This window comes from Gigantopelta aegis, chromosome 14, assembly GCF_016097555.1.
Source record: "Gigantopelta aegis isolate Gae_Host chromosome 14, Gae_host_genome, whole genome shotgun sequence".
Lineage (NCBI taxonomy): Eukaryota > Metazoa > Mollusca > Gastropoda > Neomphalida > Peltospiridae > Gigantopelta > Gigantopelta aegis.
The window spans coordinates 7,012,705-7,032,296 of NC_054712.1; the positions used below are offsets into that span (position 1 = coordinate 7,012,705).

The 19,592-nt window shown below is 39.4% G+C and overlaps 1 protein-coding gene across 1 annotated transcript; it reads left to right on the forward strand.

Moving 5' to 3' along the window:
• The first annotated feature begins 3,897 nt into the window (after positions 1-3,897).
• LOC121388431 (zinc finger protein 862-like) lies at positions 3,898-6,120 on the forward strand. Its single transcript, XM_041519746.1, has one exon. It carries the CDS (start codon positions 3,898-3,900, stop codon positions 6,118-6,120), a length of 2,223 nt encoding a protein of 740 aa, XP_041375680.1.
• The last annotated feature ends 13,472 nt before the right edge of the window (positions 6,121-19,592 follow it).

The window sequence follows — 19,592 nt, forward strand, 5'->3', positions numbered from 1 at the left end:
GCCTTGCGGAGCACTCACTCAGGGTTTGGATTCGGTATCTGGATTAAAAACCCCATGCCTCGACTGGGATCCGAACCCAGTACCTACCAGCCTGTAGACATATGGCCTGCCACGACACCACCGAGGCCGGTAAATTTAACAAAGTATCTACATTGAAAAATTACTAATTTGGTGTGTGGGGTGGAATTGTATGTCTTAACCTATAATACATGTACAGTTTATGCTAATAAAGGTTCTTGTTTCTTTTTGAGGTTGTTTTTGTTTTTGTTTTGTTTTTAGGGTAGGGGAGGAATTCCCATTTAAAAGTAAATAAATATATACACATTTATAAGTGATAAAATATTAATTTGTTTTTTAATGTTAATTGTTCTAATAGGTAACATGGATAGTTTTTATAACTTAGGTGGTATTAGTGGAAACAATTATTTTTAAATATTAATAAGTAATTTTATTCTAAACTGATGAAAATTGTTTGCATGTTTTTCTAAACATACCATAAAATATGCCCAATGAGTATGTTGTGTAAATTGACAAATTGATTTAACATGATCTTAGTATGCAAAATGTATATTAAAAAGTTTTATTTCAATTTAATGGGGTTTTGTGTTTTATAAACAGTAAAAATTGGGCAAGTGAATTGTTCATGACCAGTAAATTTTCAAATCCACTGGCCCCATGGCAAGTGAATTTAAACTAAAAATCTAGAACCCTAGATGTACATGGAACGCTTGTAACAGTTGGGTATCGCTTATTCCTGACTGACCAATCACATTCAAGGATAGAAATGTGAGTCATACTTGTTCCAATCTTGGGCCAACAATTTCACCAACTATATGCATTACTAGTGGACTACACTGCAAACTTCTGGGGTAACCGACTCTGGCCCATGGAGCCCCCCCCCCCCCCCCCCCCCAATTACTGAGTGTCTGTAGCTCTCGATACCCCCCCCCCCAACCCCTACTCTGACAATTCCAACGCCTTCTAGTACTTCATTTTGCAACCGCTGCAAGGGTTTTACAGAATTACTTACAGTAATAAAGCAGGAAGGCTGATAAGTCCATTACGATTTGAGGGATATCCGTGCGGTTATCACACAATACCCTGTGATCTTAATAAAAGAGGCACGTCTTTTTAGTGTGTCTAGACACAGTGTCTGGGGACCATCTAAATATACACACGCCAATCAGGAACCACAGGTACAGGCCACGGAAAGAAAAGACCAATTAACCAAGAAAACACTCCGATTATTATTTCAGTACGTGGGTTAATTTATGTACAAAACATAATACAATTATTTCAACACTTTGACAATGGTGGTTTATTTTGTATTGAAAAATAATATATAATTGTTGCTGGCTTACTGAGATGGCTATTATTACAGAACATTGCGATGCATCCGCAAAAATCAGGTATGTTTTGTTTCTTCAGGTCCAAGACTAATTCCTGACGTGACACGTTAGGTATTACGTAACCACCAGCTCGCCAGAGGGCGTATTCACTGGGATGGTACAAAATGGCTACACCCGTTATATATAATAGCCGTCACATTTAACCGTTTTATTAATTAACTATACGATTATACTTGTTGATATTAAGCAATAATGTGCATTATAAATCGTTGAATATGCATACCAGGCCAAATGCCTTAACTGTCCCCTTCTTTAAAAAGTTATGTTTATTGAAAATCTAGTCTGACTAGGGACTGCAGACACATTCTAAATATGACAAGAAAGATAAAAAAAAATTGCTGTACTGATGGAATACATTTTAAAGAACTATTATCAACAACAACAACAAATTTTAATTGCCCCAACCCCCATTAAGGGGAAATAACTCCGTTTAGCACAATTTGTCAGAAGACCAAAACAATTTGGCACAGTAAATGTTTTTAACTTTAAGCCTTATTTTGAGGTTTTATAACTTTATTAGCATCTACCCTATAAATATTTCCATTAAATTGTCATTAAAATAGTCCCCCATTTTTTTTAATGCCCAAAACGGACCATTCACTAGCTTCAAGTATATGGTACATGAATTCTGTTTCAGTATATCCCTTTTTATAAGTTTTCTTAATTAATTAAATCAAAGTCTTTTGACATTATATAGCATAATACATATATAATAATCAACCACGGAAACAAGGGAAGGGTTTTAGGGGGTGCACCCCTCACCCCATTTTAAAATGCCTGGAAAATCCACTGTTTAGTGTTTAACCGATAAATACATACAATGTAAAAATAATAAAATTAGTGGGGTTATGTAATATCTTGGTCAGCTAGATTTGTTTGCAGACGTTTATTATGTAATGCCAGTTACTGTAATTTTGACTTTGTTGGGTGCTCTTTCTCTACATTGCATCTACACTATGAGTATACTAATTACTATAGCTGCCCTTTTTAAACCTTGCAACCTTCCCTAAAAAAATAATGGATCCACCCCTGATAATATACATTATATTATGTATATGGTCCAGTTCAAAAATACAGTGATTGATGATATTACCAACATTTTAATATACTTGTACAGTTGAGGTCAACTGCAGATGTTTAAACATTGAATATAAAAATGTCTATTCCAAGCCTGGAAATAAGTGTCCGGTCACGGTCATTGTCCGGTACGTATTTGTGATTTGTCACGATTTGACAGTCGCGTATTTAATATTAGCGGTCATCTTGTCCGGCACAAAAACTGCTATTTTTATTTTGTCTTAGCCGATTTCTCTATATTTTGAGAGAAAAAAAAGAGAGGCATATTTTGAATATTTTCCGACTAGTGTGCACGTGCACGAAGCTTACATTAGTTTTTATGGTAACTAAATACAAACGAGAAGGCATTTACGTTTTCCACGAGAAAAAACAACACACAAATTGTTTTTGTCTATTAATAGACACGCCTAATGACCTCACCTCGGCGAATCATTGGTTCAATGGTTGACACAAACGGCGTGATAATTATAAGCGTCTTTTAGCACTAAAGTTTACCTTTAAAATTAACTGACAATTAATTGATTCCGATTATAATTATTTAATGGAATGTTATTGTACCTCTAAAACGGAACGGTCACACATCGGTCATTATTAATATTATTTTGGGGGAAGAGACACCTCAACCGATTACTACAGCTGGTGTCTATTAATAGAGCGGGGCCGCGTTGCACACCAAAAAACCCACTGTGAACGCTACGCATTTCTGCTCAACTATGCACAACGAATAGATCTGCACGCAAACATATTTAAATACAAGGAAGAAAACACCCAAACGTACTACTAAAAAATTTATAACTTTTATTTCCTTGACGAATTGGCAGAAATCGCGTCTCGCGAAATATGTCTGCTGCACTTACGCTGCTTATACGGAACGCGGGTCCGATCAGAAAATCGTTAATCGGCAAATGTGTTCCGAGTGACCCGAATAGCCGACAGCACGAATTTTTTGCCCCCCCCCCCCCCCCCCCCCCCCGAGCGAAGTTAATTATGTCAGTAAATAACATAAAATAACAAATCAACAGAACACGTCTTATACTTTATACGGGTCAATATATATTTAAAAATAATAACAATAAAACGTGAAACCGAGAATATAGTGACGTCATCGCCCGTGCATGCACAACGGATATCACGTGGTGTCCGTAAAGGTAAAGAATTTAGAATGTCGAAAAAGATAACATCTTTTTTTGATAAAACTACAAGTGTAGCAAGTACAAGTAGTAGTACGTGTGATACTAATGTCGGTAGCGAAACATCAGATTCATCCCCACAAATTACCAGCATTACAAAGAAGCAGGTTAGAACTCTACGATCAACAACGTTGCAAAAATGGATAAATGACGACTTGGTAAAAACTAATGCATCCGTTTGGTTAAAACACGAAACAAATTCTAAAGGTGAGGTGACCGTAATGAGGTGTGTCGTCTGCACACAGTTTGAGAAAGAGATACGGTGTAGTAGAGATTTCACTGACGTTTGGATAAGAGGGTCTACAAACATGCGCTTATCAAATGCTAGAGACCATTCTTCAACAAACTACCATAAACATGCATACAAACTTTACGTCAAGGACATGAACGCTAGGGGTGAATGTGTTGAACATCTTCACAATGTATTTGAACCAGACCCCCAACAACAAACGCTTGGTGACAGCTTTTGTAGTATGACTAAAGTACAAGAACTTCAACAAATAAAAAAATTTGAAATAGCATATTTTATTGCCAAAAAAGAGCTCCCATTCTCTGTGTATGAAGATTTGATTAAACTGGAAACTTACCATGGTGTAGATATAGGTGATCAAGCTTACACTAACCGTAAACAATGTGCAGAATTTGTGGACATTCATGGACAGTTTATAGCATCAAAGCTGCATGATGATCTTTCAAAAGCCAAATTCTATAGTGTTTTAACAGATGGGAGCACAGACAAGTCTGTTACAGAAAAGGAAGTTGTATATGTACTGTATTTTGATCCTTATTCTAAAAATGATGAAATTGAAGTGAAGCTTTCATTTCTTTACCTAAAAGATGTCAAAAAGGGAGATGCACCTGGAATACTTGGTGCAATTGAGGAGAGTTTTCACTCACTGGGTATCATGCCAAGTGAACTTTATTCAAAGCTTATTGGTTTTGGTGCTGATGGTGCATCAGTCAACAGTGGTAATAAAAGTGGAGTAAAAGCACTTCTGGAACAAAAAGCACCATGGCTAATATATACATGGTGTGTGGCTCACAAATTAGAATTGGCCCTGAAAGATGCCTTAAATACTACCGTATTTCAAAAGGTGGACAATATGCTGCTGAGGTTGTATTACCTTTACCATAAATCTCCCAAAAAACTACAGGAACTGAAAACTTTGCACAATTTAGTCAAAGATACATTTGAATTTGAAGAGGGCTCTCTGAAACCAAAACGTGCTTGTGGTACAAGGTGGATTTCTTTCAAGTTGTCAGCACTGCGGATGGTCCTGGATAAATATGGTGTTTACATGCAACATCTACAGCACTTAGCTGGTGACAAAAAATGTAAAGATCATAAAAAGATATGTGGTTATCTGTGTGAGTGGAATTCTAGTCGCATGCTTTTGTATGTTGCATTCTTTATTGATGTCCTGAACCCAGCAGCTATATTGTCCAAAGCATTTCAAGAAGATGTTATTGACAGTGTTGGAGTTCTACATAATATCAAGTGTTCTGAAGAATCTCTTGATCAATTGTTAACTAGGTCTTTTGAGGATCTTCCTGCTGTTAAATTTCTGTTTGGAAAGTTACAAAAGACTGATTCAGTGTACACTTATCAGGGGATAGAATTCACTAAAACAAGTTTTCTGAAGGCCACTGAAGATGTAAAATCAGCAAAGAATACCATTATAAATGCTGTACACTGTGCCATGGATTCCAGACTAAAGGGTGCCAGCAGTATACAGCTGAATAATGTTGCCACTATATTAAACACTGAACACTGGAAATCAAATGTTGATGTGGCAGGTGTAGACTTTACGGATGTCAATGTTACTGAACTGATAGAGAACTTTCAGCCTGTATTGCTGAAACAAGGATTTTCTCCAGATGCCTCTCCTCAAAATATTCTAGAGGAATGGCACGACATGGTCAGGTACACACTGGACTTTTTACAGCCACATAAAAGTTGTTACAAAAAAACCTGGAAAATTTTGTTTAACTGCTCTAAGTCCACTAAGTGGAAGAATATACTGACTTTCATTGAACTTTTGTTTTCTGTACCAGTTTGTAATGCAAAACTTGAGAGAATGTTTTCTCGCTTAAAAAGAACAAAGAGTCATAGCAGGTGTTCTTTAGGTGAGGACAGGTTAACAAATATCCTACGAATTGTTGAGGAAGGTCCCCCACTGGGATCATTTGATGTAAGCCCTGTAGTTCATCTGTGGAACCAGGTGAAAAGGAGGAGACCAAATCAGAAGAAAAGGCAAATGTACAAAAAGAGACCCCCAAAAGTAAAATACCAGAAACTAGAAACTGAAAGAAAGGAGATTAGTGGATCTGATTCGGAGTCTGGTGACACAAGTGAAAGTTTTAGTGATAATGAAAATGTATTCTGTTTATCTGACAGTAGTGACAGTTCAACATTTGAAGGTTTCCTGCCTACGGATATATAACATGAACATGAACGATATCATAAACTAGAAACTAGAAACCGAAATCAGATACAAGTCAAAGTTATGCTGACAACATTGTTTCTTATCTGATTCTGACAACAGTGGCTGCTTAAGATTTGAAGGTTTCTTACCAAAGTGATATTGGCAGTTGTTGATCTGAATACAATAACAATGACCATATAAGTAATTTATCAGTCATACTATAATTTCATGCATTTATTAATATTACAGGATTAATAAAAGATAAATAACATTCTAAAATTTGTAATAATTGCTTTCGATATTTACACACTGGCATGCAATTTGGTGACAGGTACATTTTAATTTGTGACAGGCACAAACTGACTGATATAGGACAGCTTGACAGGCACGGTCCAAATAATTATTTCCAGGCCTGTATTCACAATAGCGTATATTGAAATAATATGTATGCTAACCTAACGGGTTTTGTTAAAATAGGTCATTTTTGGATGGTCAACCTCATCAGGTGGATAAGTTATTTCAAATATAGTACTTAATTAAAACAAACAAATTTCCGCCATTTTGGACCCACAGAAAATGCACCAACAGGGAGATGTGTAACATGCCATCGAAGTTATTTAATAATTATAACCTTTTAAATTTTGTGTTGTAGTCAATCAGCAATGGATTATCAACAATTATATCACAAAATAGACACTAGTCACAATGACATCACCACTGTTTTTCAGTAACTAATGGTGGTCTCCTTAATTTCTGACTTTGCCACTGAATAAAATAAAAAATAGAAATTAAAATGATTTATGTGTTTTGTACAAAGTTATTTCAATGTATTTTGTACCAGTTACATCTACTGATATCTTTGCAGTGCTACAGATAAATGTTGTATAACTTGTAACTATCCCCAACGAACATGTTTTTAACCAAAGAAACACTGCAATGGACTGGTGGCAGTGTGTGGCACTACCAGTCTTCCTATGTAGTCTCTACATTAAGTATAATGTGAAAGTTGACATTTTGACCTGGGTACCACTTTAATAGTTGACATTTTGACTTGACATACTTTCCACTGACATTTTGTCCTACATTTGTTAATAAAGGTGTGGTTATAAGGGGTTATTTGTATGTGATTCTCTGACAACAGATAGGTCAGGGCCACAACAAATGTATTCATAACAACAAATCATTGAAAATGTAAACAAATATCTGCCATCTTGGATTGTAGTAAACACACACACAGGACGATGTTGGTAACGGGCGATCAAAGTTATACAATAAATCAAAACTCTAAATTTTGTATGTACTGCATGAGTAATAAATTAAAAATAATTACCTCACAAAAATAAATACTTGCAATAATGACAACAACACTACTTTTTAATAATTAAATGCAGTATCGTTACTTTTTCACTTTGTCACTGAATAAAATGTAAAGTGACAAGTAACATGAGTTCTATGTTTGGTATAACGTTTTATCAATGTATTGTATACCTGTTACAAGTACTGGTGTTCTTGCAATATTAAACATAAATGTTTTATACCCCGTTGATGGAACATGTGTTTTTCAAAAATCGCATACGGCAATGGTGTAACTGAAGTGGGTGGCGATACCAGTCTTCCATTGCGGTCTCTAGTCTGAAACACTCTAGTCGAGTTGAATGCCTACAACTCAGCCACGTCGCGACCGTTCAGCCCAGAGTTCTGAGACAACCCGGCCCACCGCGAGACAACTCGGCCCGCAGTCATGAGACAACTCGGCACAGGGACAATCTTGTCTATTGTTGGACAAGTGTTGTTTTTTAAATTAAAGTATTCTCACCGAAATAAAAGAATGTGTTTTTGTTAGTATTTAATTAGTCCCACCTTAATCTAAATGTGCCGAAACGAAGTGTCATGTCGGATTGTTAAATTACTGATCCATTTATCTTTGAAGATAGTTTCCGCTGTTGAAATAATTTGTTTTTGTTCTACAGTCGGTAACCTAAACATTGGAGATGATCCCAGAAAAAACAGGCGAAAGTTCTTTATCGTACTTTATCGTAGTAACAACACTCGCGGATATAGCCTCCTGACTTCTAGTGAGTAGCTAATGAACAAGTAAATAACATCACCCTGCAGACGTTGTGTTGTTATTTTACCTACTATTAAGAAGTAATTCCAATTGGTGAGCATGATGACATTTTCAGCAAATAATGTATATAACCGTCTGAATTATCTCATAACTTATCACTTTTGAACAAAATGCCGACTTATCCGTGTGCGTTTTGTTCTAATGATGTCCGACCCAGACAACAGCATTACGCTGCGACATTTGTTCACGATGGCATCGACGGTCTCCTGCAACGAGATTATTATTATTACTATAGTACAATACTTCGACACTACGACATGGCCAACTATCATACTTAACACGCATATAATGTGTCACAGCATGCCCCATCTATCAGTCTAATAACTCGGCCCAGAGTTGTCTGAGACAACTCGGCCACGGGTTGTCTGATCCCCGTCGAGTTGGGCTTATGTCACCTTAGTTCATCAAGATTAACCTCGAATGCAAGTATGCACACTTGTATTTGAGGTTAATTTTGATGAACTAATGTCACCTGACCTATATTTTTGGTCAGTGACCAAAAATATAGAGACAGAATTTCAACCTGTGGCAATTCTTAGGCGTGAGAAAATTAGAAGTCAGAGTCCAGGGACTGCAGGCTCTTGGTCGGGTCCAGGGCAGTTTTTTGTTGTTGTTTGTTCCAAGTCCAAAATGGAAATAAGCGCGTGCAAGTTTTACTAATTAATATGTTTAATGTTAAACCATACAAGTCGGTCAATGGTAGCACCTGCAAGTGCTTGTCACTGTGACTGAACTTGTTGGTATTGAACCGATGGTATGTTCGATATGCTGTATTATTATTAATAGGTAACAAATTATAAAATATTAAAAGTGTGAGATTATAGTAACGTTGCGTGAGAGCGTCATGTTTGTTACAAATGCTGACACTCGCGCAAAAATGCGTGAGAGTTGACATGTATGTAGTCTTGTAGAGATTTATCTAGTCATCATATCTTGCCAATGTATAGAGTGATTGCGGGATAAATAAATAAATATATATATTGTAACAAAATGTGGACGTTTAGTAATTATTAATGTTGTTTGATGACGAAGTCTCCACTACGGACCTTCACCGTTATTTAACGGACCGCAGACTAGCGGCTCAGAAATCGTTTTTCAGGGGAAATATTCTATGTCATTATTACTCTTACTTTTTAAGAAATAGTATAGAATTTTTATGTAATCGAAACGTGTATGAGTCACTATCTGTCGTTACCGTGTTTACCATTTCTAGTCAGTTGAAGCTGTGAAAATAGCGCAATTTTATTTGCATGGAAGCCGCCATCTTTGAATTTTACATATGAACGATTTTCAGTCTGTTGCTATATTAATTAGGTTGTAAATGGACTAATTTTAGATAATTTAGGATATTATTTAAATATGCTAGTGTATAGTAGTAATTAGAAAAATAGTGGTTTCCTTAAATATTACTTTATTGTATTTATTAATTCCTAATTTCCGGCATTTACAGCTTAGTGCTATTTTTAACTTGACACTATTTGCCTTACATTAGGTAGAACAACGAAAAAAAAAAAAAAAAAAAAATATGTGGTCAAGTTTTTTATTTCAAGCAAAAATATGTACCAAAAGATATAAATTAGTGAAAAACTTGATGCAAAAAAAATATTTAGTGGTTAGAAAGTTATAGCCCTTTGAAGTTTGGCATGCTGTAAAATATGTCTGCCAAATTTCGACTCGCTTTTCTAAACTTTCCGGTTAAACACAACTAGTACTACTAATCGCCATATATATACTACTCAAAAGAATTTAAGGGTAAAAAATTTATAACCAAATAAGTTTTCAGAGTGTATTAGATTGATGATGTAAACTACACCAAAAACGTGCACGTTCAGAGCAAGCTGTTGTAGCGCACGCCTGTCGTGGGCACAGGTGCCGGCCTTGGCCGGCCTCTCTGTCCAAGACAGGAAAGGTGGGGGGGGGGGGGGGGGGGGGAAGGAGAAGGGACCGTCTGCACTGGCAGGTGCAAGGAAGCACCAGCAGTCCGATTGAATCGGTAGCAGGCGGATGGGTTTTGGGGTGCTATGGAATTTTGAGTGGAGCGATTTACCAAAGAGAAAAGGTGCGCAGTTTTGTTGAGTAATTTGGCGCAATTTTGAACGGTCGGTCGAAAGGTAAAAATTTGAGCTAGTATAGGTTTTGGAATTCGAGTGTAACTCGTTAGTGGTTCGAGAGTAGCTCGTTATTTATAGACCTTCATGATGCTGGTTGTCTCCCTAGGCTGTCCATGGGGTCCTCAGAAGGACCTGACCTATTCAGGTCGTGGCATGACAGCCCAGAGGAGACTCGTGCAATTGTGTAGACACTGGTAGGCAAGGCAATTTGTTCCGGGGTGGTCGAAGCGCAGGTGTTGATTTGGTCTTCAATTTGCTCCTCAGTGACACCAAGTACATTCCAGCAGCGAGTATTTTGGTTTATTGGGGTGGGGGCGGCCGATATTCTTTTGTTCGGCCTTCCCCGGGTGTTTGCAATTGTGTACTCGGAACCGGTTTCTTTTGTCCGGTTCCTTATTTGAGCACGTGCTGGGCCATTTAGTGTTGGGCGGATGCATTGTTATCATTAGTCAATGCATCCTGTGTGCTGTTTGCGGTGAGCATGCTGTCTGTGTGTAATCCTAGTTTGGTGTTTAGGTTGTACCTATTGTCTTACGTCCCTATTCTAGTGTATCCAACGGTCATCATGACCACCCCCCCCCCCCCATGCCTCTGTGTAGGTTGGTTAACACAGTGGCTGGGGGGGGGGGGGATTAGTCTATTCTAGTTATCTAATTTGAAGGGCACGCCCTTGTAGTGTGTGTATTGGTTAAAAAAGCCTAGTGCCTAGCATATTATTTAACATACAATGAAAGAGAGAGAGAAGAGAGAAGTTAGTTGGTTAGTAATGAATAGTCACATACATCACAGTCGTCCTTTTCTGGCGTGCTAGGTAATAGTGGTTTTGTTTTGATTTGGTTTCCCTCCCCCGCAATTTCAACAAGTGATTATCGCTATCTATTGGTAACTGTATATTACTTTGTTTGTGGGCTAGCGCCATTAACTATATTGATCTTACTTGGCCGGTCTTCTATATTCTGTTCTCTGGTTGTCTTTCAGTGCCCTAGGTGACTTACCGCGTCTGCTAGTTTTATTCATTACTAAGTGCACGGTGCAAAATACATAAATGTGCGTTATATATATATAGGTGGGTTTTGTGGGTTTTGTGGCTGGCTGGCTTGGACCCATGGGCGGCTGAAAAGAGAGAAGTTGATAATTAGTGGTCCTACCCTGATTGGTACATAGGCTTGGGATGGCTGGTTAATTTCTTGTTCAGCTGTGTTACTGCGGTCACATACGGAATGGTATGCATGAGTTTGCCAAGTTGTTTTTGAAGAATAATTAGTAACCTGTTATATTGATATTAGTATATTCGGAAGTTCGCTACCTCCCCACCTTTGGCCACTTATAGTAGAGTGCATCGTTTCCGAGTTCTAAGTGGTAGCAGCTCGTACATAAGGGCTTACAAGCGGGTGGTTTTGAACATTCTCTATGTATAGTTTAGTTAACAGTTTAATTTAATGTTTTGGTTTGGAGGGCCGGGCTGATTGTCAAAACCTACTAATAATTTGATAATATAATATGTACATTAATCTATACGGAATTTTTTTTTTTTTTTTTTTTTTTTTTTTTTTTTTTTTTTTTTTTTTTTTTTTTTTTAATTACAACTCTTGTGTAGGGGTGTACAGGTGGGTAGTTTTGAAGATTATTTTATTTATTTATAACTCTGGTTTGGTGGACTGGACGAACCGATAAACTGCTTTGAAAGTTTTATGCTTTAGGCATTTATCCGGGTTTAGTAGAAAGTTAGGCGTTATATGTTTATTATGGTTACCATCGGTGATTGATTTTAACATTAGTTGTCTCTGGGTGGTATGTAGCGTGCAATCCAGGAGATAGTGTTTCATATCTTCCCGGGTGCCACAATCACATTCTGGGTTTAATTTAGTAAAGGAGCAGCTGTTTAGTTTTGACGATTGTCCTAGGCGTAGTTTAGTGATTAGCTTATCCACATACGTGTTTTTGTGTTTAGGTCTTATAGAGTTAACTAGAGGCTTGATGTTATAGTGCCATGTGTTTTTAGTTAGGTCCCAGCTAGCTTGCCATTGGTTTATGTAGTGTTTTTTTGCTTTTGACATGAGCTCTGTTATTCCTAAGGGTAGTGTGGTAATTGTGCTGGTAATTGCGAGTGCTGTTTTTGCTCCATAGTCGGCTACTTCGTTACCAATTATTCCTACGTGGGCTGGGACCCATTCGAAGACTACTGTTAATTTAAGTTGGTTTAGCTCGTTAAGTACTTTGTGGATGGCTGCTAAGATGTCAGGCCTAGTAGATTTGTTAGTTTGTAGAGATTGGATTGAGCTAAGGCTATCAGAGAAAATGACGCTTTTAGGGTATTGTTTACTTTTAATCCAGATTAGTGCTTCGTAGATGGCTGTCAGTTCTGCTGTGTAGACTGATAAGTTGTCTGACAGCCTGGCGTATTTAACGAGTTTAGCGTGTTTAGATATCTTTTCTTCTACTACTGCGAAGCCAACCCTGCCATTGTCCGGGTTTTTTGATCCATCTGTGTAGACGTGGATGTGTTCTGGGTAGTTTTCATTGGCTGCTGCTTCAAACAGGACTTTTTTAAATGGCGGAAACGGTGTTTCGTCTGTGGCTTTTTTAATTAGGTATGGAGTGTGGCATTCCATAGGTTGATTAATGTTATATAGAGCTACTGGTGTGTTATCAATTCCGACTTCTATTTCAAGTTTACTGGCCCTGGTGGCGAATGAGTCGTTAAGTTTTTTATTTTTATTAAATTCTAGCCCTGGTTTAGCAATTATAGGGGTAAGTTCTTGAACTGGATGGTCTAATTTAAGCGAGTGGATTTTTAGGTGGTATTTAAGATGTTGTAGGTTGCGGCGATATTTAAGTGGCATGATGTTAAATTCTACCTCGAGGCTTTGGCCGCTGGTGTTACGTGGGACTTTGGCTATTGTTCGTAAGGCTTGGTTTTGTATGATATCTAGTTTTTGTAGCAGTTTGGGGTCGGCGCAGCTGTAGGCTTGGGCTCCGTAGTCTATCCTGGAGAGGATACATGCTTTGTAAACCAAAAGCATTGCTTCCGTTTGCGCACCCCAACTGGTGCCTGAGATTGCCCGTAGTAAGTTTAGCGTGTTTTTAGACTGTTTGATTAGGTTATTTATATGGTCGCTAAAGGTTAGTTTTGAGTCGAATGTTACTCCCAGGAATTTAAAGGTTTTGACCCTTGGGATTGGTTTGTTATTTGAGGTTATTTGGTGATTATCGGATGAGTTGACCTTATGGAATAGCATGCAGACTGTTTTGGTTTCTGATAGTTTTATGCCCCAGTCCTGGGCCCAGTTATTGAGTTTATTCATGTCGTTCTGCATGAGGCTAAATAGTTGTTTAGTTACTCTGCCTGTGCGCCAAATGGCGCAGTCGTCGGCGAAGAGGGCTGTGTTTAGGGGGGTGGTTGATTTAATTTTACTCTTGGCGTTAAGCGCTTTGGTTATATCATTGATAAAGATGTTGAACAAGGTTGGTGATAGGACTGAACCTTGTGGGATACCGTTTATTATTTCAGTTTTTTGGGAATAGTGTCCGTTTACTCTAACAGATATTGATCGGTTGTGAATGAAGTTATTGATGAAATTGAACATATTGCCCTTAATGCCGTTAGTTCTTAGTTTGCTGAGGAGTCCCTGTCGCCATACCATATCAAATGCTTTTTCAATATCTATAAAAATTGCTAGTACTTTATTGGATTTGCGGAAGGCGTCATTTATGCTATTTTGTAATCGAACTATCTGGTCAATTGTTGAGTGTTTAGTTCTGAATCCGCTTTGTACGTTAGTAATTAGCTTATTCTCTAGGAGGTAGTTATTTAGTCGCTTATTGATGATGGTTTCTAAGGTTTTGCATAGGTGCGAAGTGAGTGTTATTGGCCTATAACTACCCGGGAGCGAGTGATCTTTGCCCGCCTTTGGGAGGCTAAAGCACTCCGCGTGCTTCCACGCTGCGGGCATGCGACCCTCCTCCCAGATCCTGTTATAGAGCGACAACACTACTTCAAGGGTTACATCTGGCATATGTTTTAGCAGCGTGTAGCTGATTTGGTCTGGCCCTGTGGCGGTGCTTTTTTTAGATTTAATGGCTGCTTTTAGTTCAACTAGTGTTAGCGGTTGATTAAATTCTAGGTTGTCCGTATTAGGCTGAGTATCACTTTTAGTATTATTTGTTGGGAGGTTGTTATCTTTCTTAAGTTTATTAAAGAATATTTCGGGGAAGTTTTCGTTGCTGCTGTTTTTGCTAAATGTTTGACTGAGGAGGTCTGCCTTTTGTTTATTTGTGGTGGCTAGTTTATTTTTTTGGAGGACTGTAGTGAACGTGCGTTGTCCTTGGATGGCATGAACCTTTTTCCACATTTCCCTGATAGAGGTTCTGGTGTTGATTTCCCCGCAGAATGTCTGCCAGCTAGCCTGTTTAGCTTCCGTGATTAGTTTACCTATTTCTTGTTTTGCTATTTTATATTTAGTATGGTATTCTGGTTTACCCGTTTTCTTAAAGAGTTTTCTCATCCTATTTCTGAAGCTACATTTTGCTTGAATTACATCTGTCCACCAAGTTACAGGTGAATTTTTTGTGGGTTGTTTAGTTTTAGGTATATTTTTTTCAGCTATTTGGATTATTTCGTTGGTGATTTTAGTGGTTGCATCATCAATATCTATGTTAGGTACTAGTTTAAGTTTGCTGCAGTCGCTTGTAAAGCCTGCCCAGTTGGCTTTACTAAATTTGAATTTAGGTAGGAATTTTTGTTGTTCGGTATACGCTATGTTACTTTTATAGGTAGTTAGTATGGGTAGGTGGTCGCTATTAAGAGCATCTAGTACCTCCCATTGGGCGTTTGCTCCTATGGTGTTAGAGGTTATGGTTAGGTCGATGGCAGAGGAGGCTGCTAGATGGTCGTGAAAGTAGGTGGGGCTGCCATCGTTGAGACATACTAGGTTGTTTATATTAATGAAGTTTTCGAGTATGTCGCCCTGCGTGTCGGATTGCTGGCCTCCCCATAGTGGGCTATGGCTGTTGAAATCTCCTACTAGGATTAGGTTATTTTTTGGCGTAATAAGTTTGTTGTAGTCGTTTATGGTTAGTTTTTTGAGGGCCGCTCCTGGTGGGCTATAGACATTGATGACATCTATAGGCATTTTTTTATTTAGTACCGTAAGTCCTAGGACTTCCAGATTGGTATTTAAGGTATCGGTTTTAATTTCGCTGTGTGGGATTGTATTTTTAATGAGCGTGGCTAGGCCACCTCTAGTGCTATTCTCTCGGTGTTTATAGTATGTTGTATAGCCCGGTATTTTAAATTGTTTAGTTGTTATTTTGTTATTATTATTTTTTTGGGGGGTTCCAGTCCCTAACCAGGTTTCTTGGATACATATTATGTCTGGCTTGTTGTTATTGGTGCTAATTAGTTGGATGAGTTCAGCACCATGTCCCATTGAGTGGAGGCCTTTAGCGTTCCACTGGAGAACACTAAGGCCTTTATTGTTTGGTTTATCATTAATTTTTACGGTGTGTGGAGACTTGTCTCCCATTGTCTGTCCTGGAGTTGGGTTTAGTTATTTAGGCAGAGTTTGATTTTTAGTTGATTGATCGGTTTAAGTTATTTTTTAGCTCCGCTACCTCTTGCGCTAGTTTTTCTAAAATTTTGGTTAGTTCACTAATTTGAGAGTTTTCTTTGTTTTTGACCATTTCGGCGTAAGAGATGGTTGTCGAAATTGGTTTAGATTTAAAGGTTGTTTGGTTTATCTGGTTTATTTGGTTGGATTGGGTTTTTTTTTTAGTTATTGAGCTGCCGCATCGCTCTTTGGAAGTGGTGGCAGCGGTTATCATGGGCCATGTGCCGGCTGAGGCAGTTAGGACACTGGATGGGTCGTGTACATGGGGAGTTTAGGGAGCTTCTGGGGTGTCTTTGGCCGCATCTGTGGCATGTTGGCATCTCTCGGTGGTGTCGGCATTTGTTGGCTCCGTGGCCCCATTGTTGGCAGTGATGGCATTTAGATGGTTTTATTTCGTATTCTTGTAATTTATACCTGCGACCTGAGATAGAGATTGAGTTATCTGTGGTAACATCTGCCGTGATTAGTAGATATCCGTTGGTCCAAATGGTGATGTTATCTATATTAAGTTGGGTGTTTCCAGCCTGGAGTGCCGTTTTAGTCGTTTCCTGGGGGGGGGGGGGGAGTGGGTGGAGTTTAACTAACCATTTGTTAATGGGTTTAGTTGGTTGGCTGTTTGGAGGGATGGCTCGGGTCGTGGGTGGTGGGATATCGGGTGACGACCGGGTAGGGGTGGGGGCATAGGGGGTTGGGGTGGGGTTTAGGTTACGGCTTGGGGTGGGGGTTAGAGATGGCAGGGTATCAGTGCTGGTGGTATTTAGGGTTAGGCTAACGGTAGGGGTGGGGGTTGGTGGGGGGGGAGGTGGTGGTTGGGTTAGTGTGGGGGGTGGGGACTGTGGTAGGGATGGGTGCTGGGGTGAAGGAGGGTGGGGTGGCCGTTGAGAAGGAGATTGAGAGTAGGGGGGGGGGGATAGGTTTGGAGGTAGAGGTAATCTCTTTGGTATGGGCTTTACTGGTTATCCTTTTTCCGTTTTTGGTGGTCTTATCACTATGTTGGGTAGGTATTATTTTTTTGTTTTTTAGGAAGTTTATACTTTTGGCCGGGGTTCGTTTTGCGTTCCTGTCGTTTGTGGCCTTGGTTGGTGGGTATCGTTGATGTGCTCTGGTGGTTTGGGTGGTTCTCATTTGGGGTCGGCTACCTGCAGCGGTTTTGTTTGTTGTTATACAGTCTTTTTTTGTTTTTGCGTTTGCGAGAGTGGCGGACGCGGTTACTTCGGTGGGGTCCGCTCTCGTTGTTGGGTTGACCGTTCTCAAACGGTCAACCCAACTTTTTTTGACAGGTTTTGGGGGTGTTTCCTACCGTTAGGTGTTTTTGGATTATTGTATGAAGTTTTTTACTCTCGGTGCTGCTTTGGCTGGTCTCCAGGGTGGGTGTTGTCACTTTATGTTGGGTTATTTCCTTGCCTACTGTTTTTAATTCTATATTATCTTTATTCCCGGTTTGTGGATTCATCTTTAGTCTGATTAGTGGCCCCAGTGCTTCTAACGTTGTTTCTTCTCCTTTGATGTAGGTCGTGTCCCGTTTGTCAGTTGGGTGTGGTAGAAAGCTTGGAGGGGATTGGTTGTATTTTTTTTTGTTGAGTGAGTGTTGCCAGTACACGTATTGGTATGGACTTGGGTTAGCTCCGTTTATGAGGACTTGCCTTATTCCTTTAATGTTATCAGTTTGTTTTGTTATTTTAGCTTTTTTATGGCTTCTGCCAGGGGTGGCCAGGGCATCGAATTTATTACGAGTGGTTACATCTGGGTGGATATCATGGCTGTCCATCTCGTCGTCCTGGTCGTCCTGGTCGCTGTCTGAGAATAGGTTGGCCTCTTGGCTAAGATTGAGGGATCCTAGCCGTTTTACTGCGCTCCTAGGAGTCGCGGGGGTGGGGCGACAGGTGGATTTTTGGGCCAGATTGCGCGCCAACTCGTTTGATTTATGGTTTGGGTTGACGCTAACAAATTCAGTGTCTGGGTTTATTGCCTTGTCGATTATGTTTTTTCTGGTTTTCTTGGAGGTGGCGGGTTTATTGGGCTTACTGGGTTTGGGGGGTGGGGTAGGAGATTTCGGGGAGGTGGTTGGCTTACTGGGTTTAGGAGGTGGTTTAGGCGATGTTGGGGGGGGGGGGGGATGGTTCCTTGTCGTCCTGTGTTGACACATGGATTTCTTCTTCTGTTATCTCGGGCGTGGCTCCACTGCTCTGTTTTGGGTCTACCATTATCGATTGTGGTTTGTTGTTGATTTGGTTTTAACTTTGCCGGAATCCTTTCTGTGCGGACCTGAACGGAGCCCGCAATATCGTTAGTTGGAATGTTTGGACTAGTTGTTGTAGTTTATCAGCGTTTTGTTAATTTTCCGTTCTAAGTTGTTAAGTACCTAAGTTTAACAAGCGAGATGAACTAACAAAACCATTTTCAGTTGCGCGGTTTTGTCTTTCAGCGGGAGAGGTCATTCAATTTTTCGTCCTAAACATTAAAGCCTTGAGCTGTTTATATCATATATATTAGTATACCACCATTGGACAAGTGTAAGTCACTAGCCGCCATATTTCCCATTGTATTTCCTTTGTGTTTTCTTGCAGGCTCCGTTTGAGGATCGAAAATATCATTTTTTGTTGCTTACGATTACGTCCTCTGACCGTCCTTGCACTAAGAAATTAATGGCCGCTTATTGTTTATGTTGAATAGTCTATTGTTAAGTGTAAATTAGTATATTAACTCCTAATAACTGTTTTCTAGTAGTGCCAGCTACTATATAAGACATTATTAATTGTTATACTATAGTATTATAACATTTAAAATATTAAATTTCTCTTGAAAGACCTTGTATTAATTAAACTTAATTAACTAATAACAAACCACAACTTGACCTCAGCCGCCATGACAGACGCCATGTTGGATACCATACTAAATACTTCTGAGATAAAAGACCCGAATGTCCCTGATGATCCTCCCAGAGATAAGTTAGATGATGTGCTTACTAATAATAGTACCCCCAATAAAATTTCTGAGGAGCAACCTACATGGGACAATGAGTTTGGTACTCCCCAACCACTTTCAAAGTTACCGTACGATGCTTCTACCCCCCAAGCAAACGGCTCGCAACCCCCCATACCGGACCCCTGTCAGAAATATAATGGCCGATATCTTAACTAAACCATGCCTGTCAATGATAGAAGAAATGCCGTCGGATGTATCTTTTTCGGATTCCCCACCCCCCCGGGGGGACAACATCGCCCGGGTCATCGTAGGCCTTGATAACAATATCGGTAGCGGCGAGGAGGGACCCGATTCCTCCGCCGGTTCTAATAAATTATTTATCCACGAAGAGGACTCGCCAGAAGACCCCCCCATGGAAAAAATAAAGAAAATTCCCAATCCAACCGTTGTTTCTGTTGATATTGGCGAGGTAGGCGCCATTCTGTGTTCGGATGCAGCCACCGCCAGCGGGTCACAGTCGCCACCACCAGCTTCAACCAAGTCAGCCAAGAAGAAGAAAAAGATTCTCCCCCCCACACCATATCCCGAGGGCCAGAGGAAGAGGAGGGTGGTGGAGGAGGTGACCCGCGCTTCAACAGAAGAAGAAGTGGGTAAGTATAACATTAGCACTTCTAATCGGTATAGACTCCTGGATGATGATATCTATGAAAAATATTC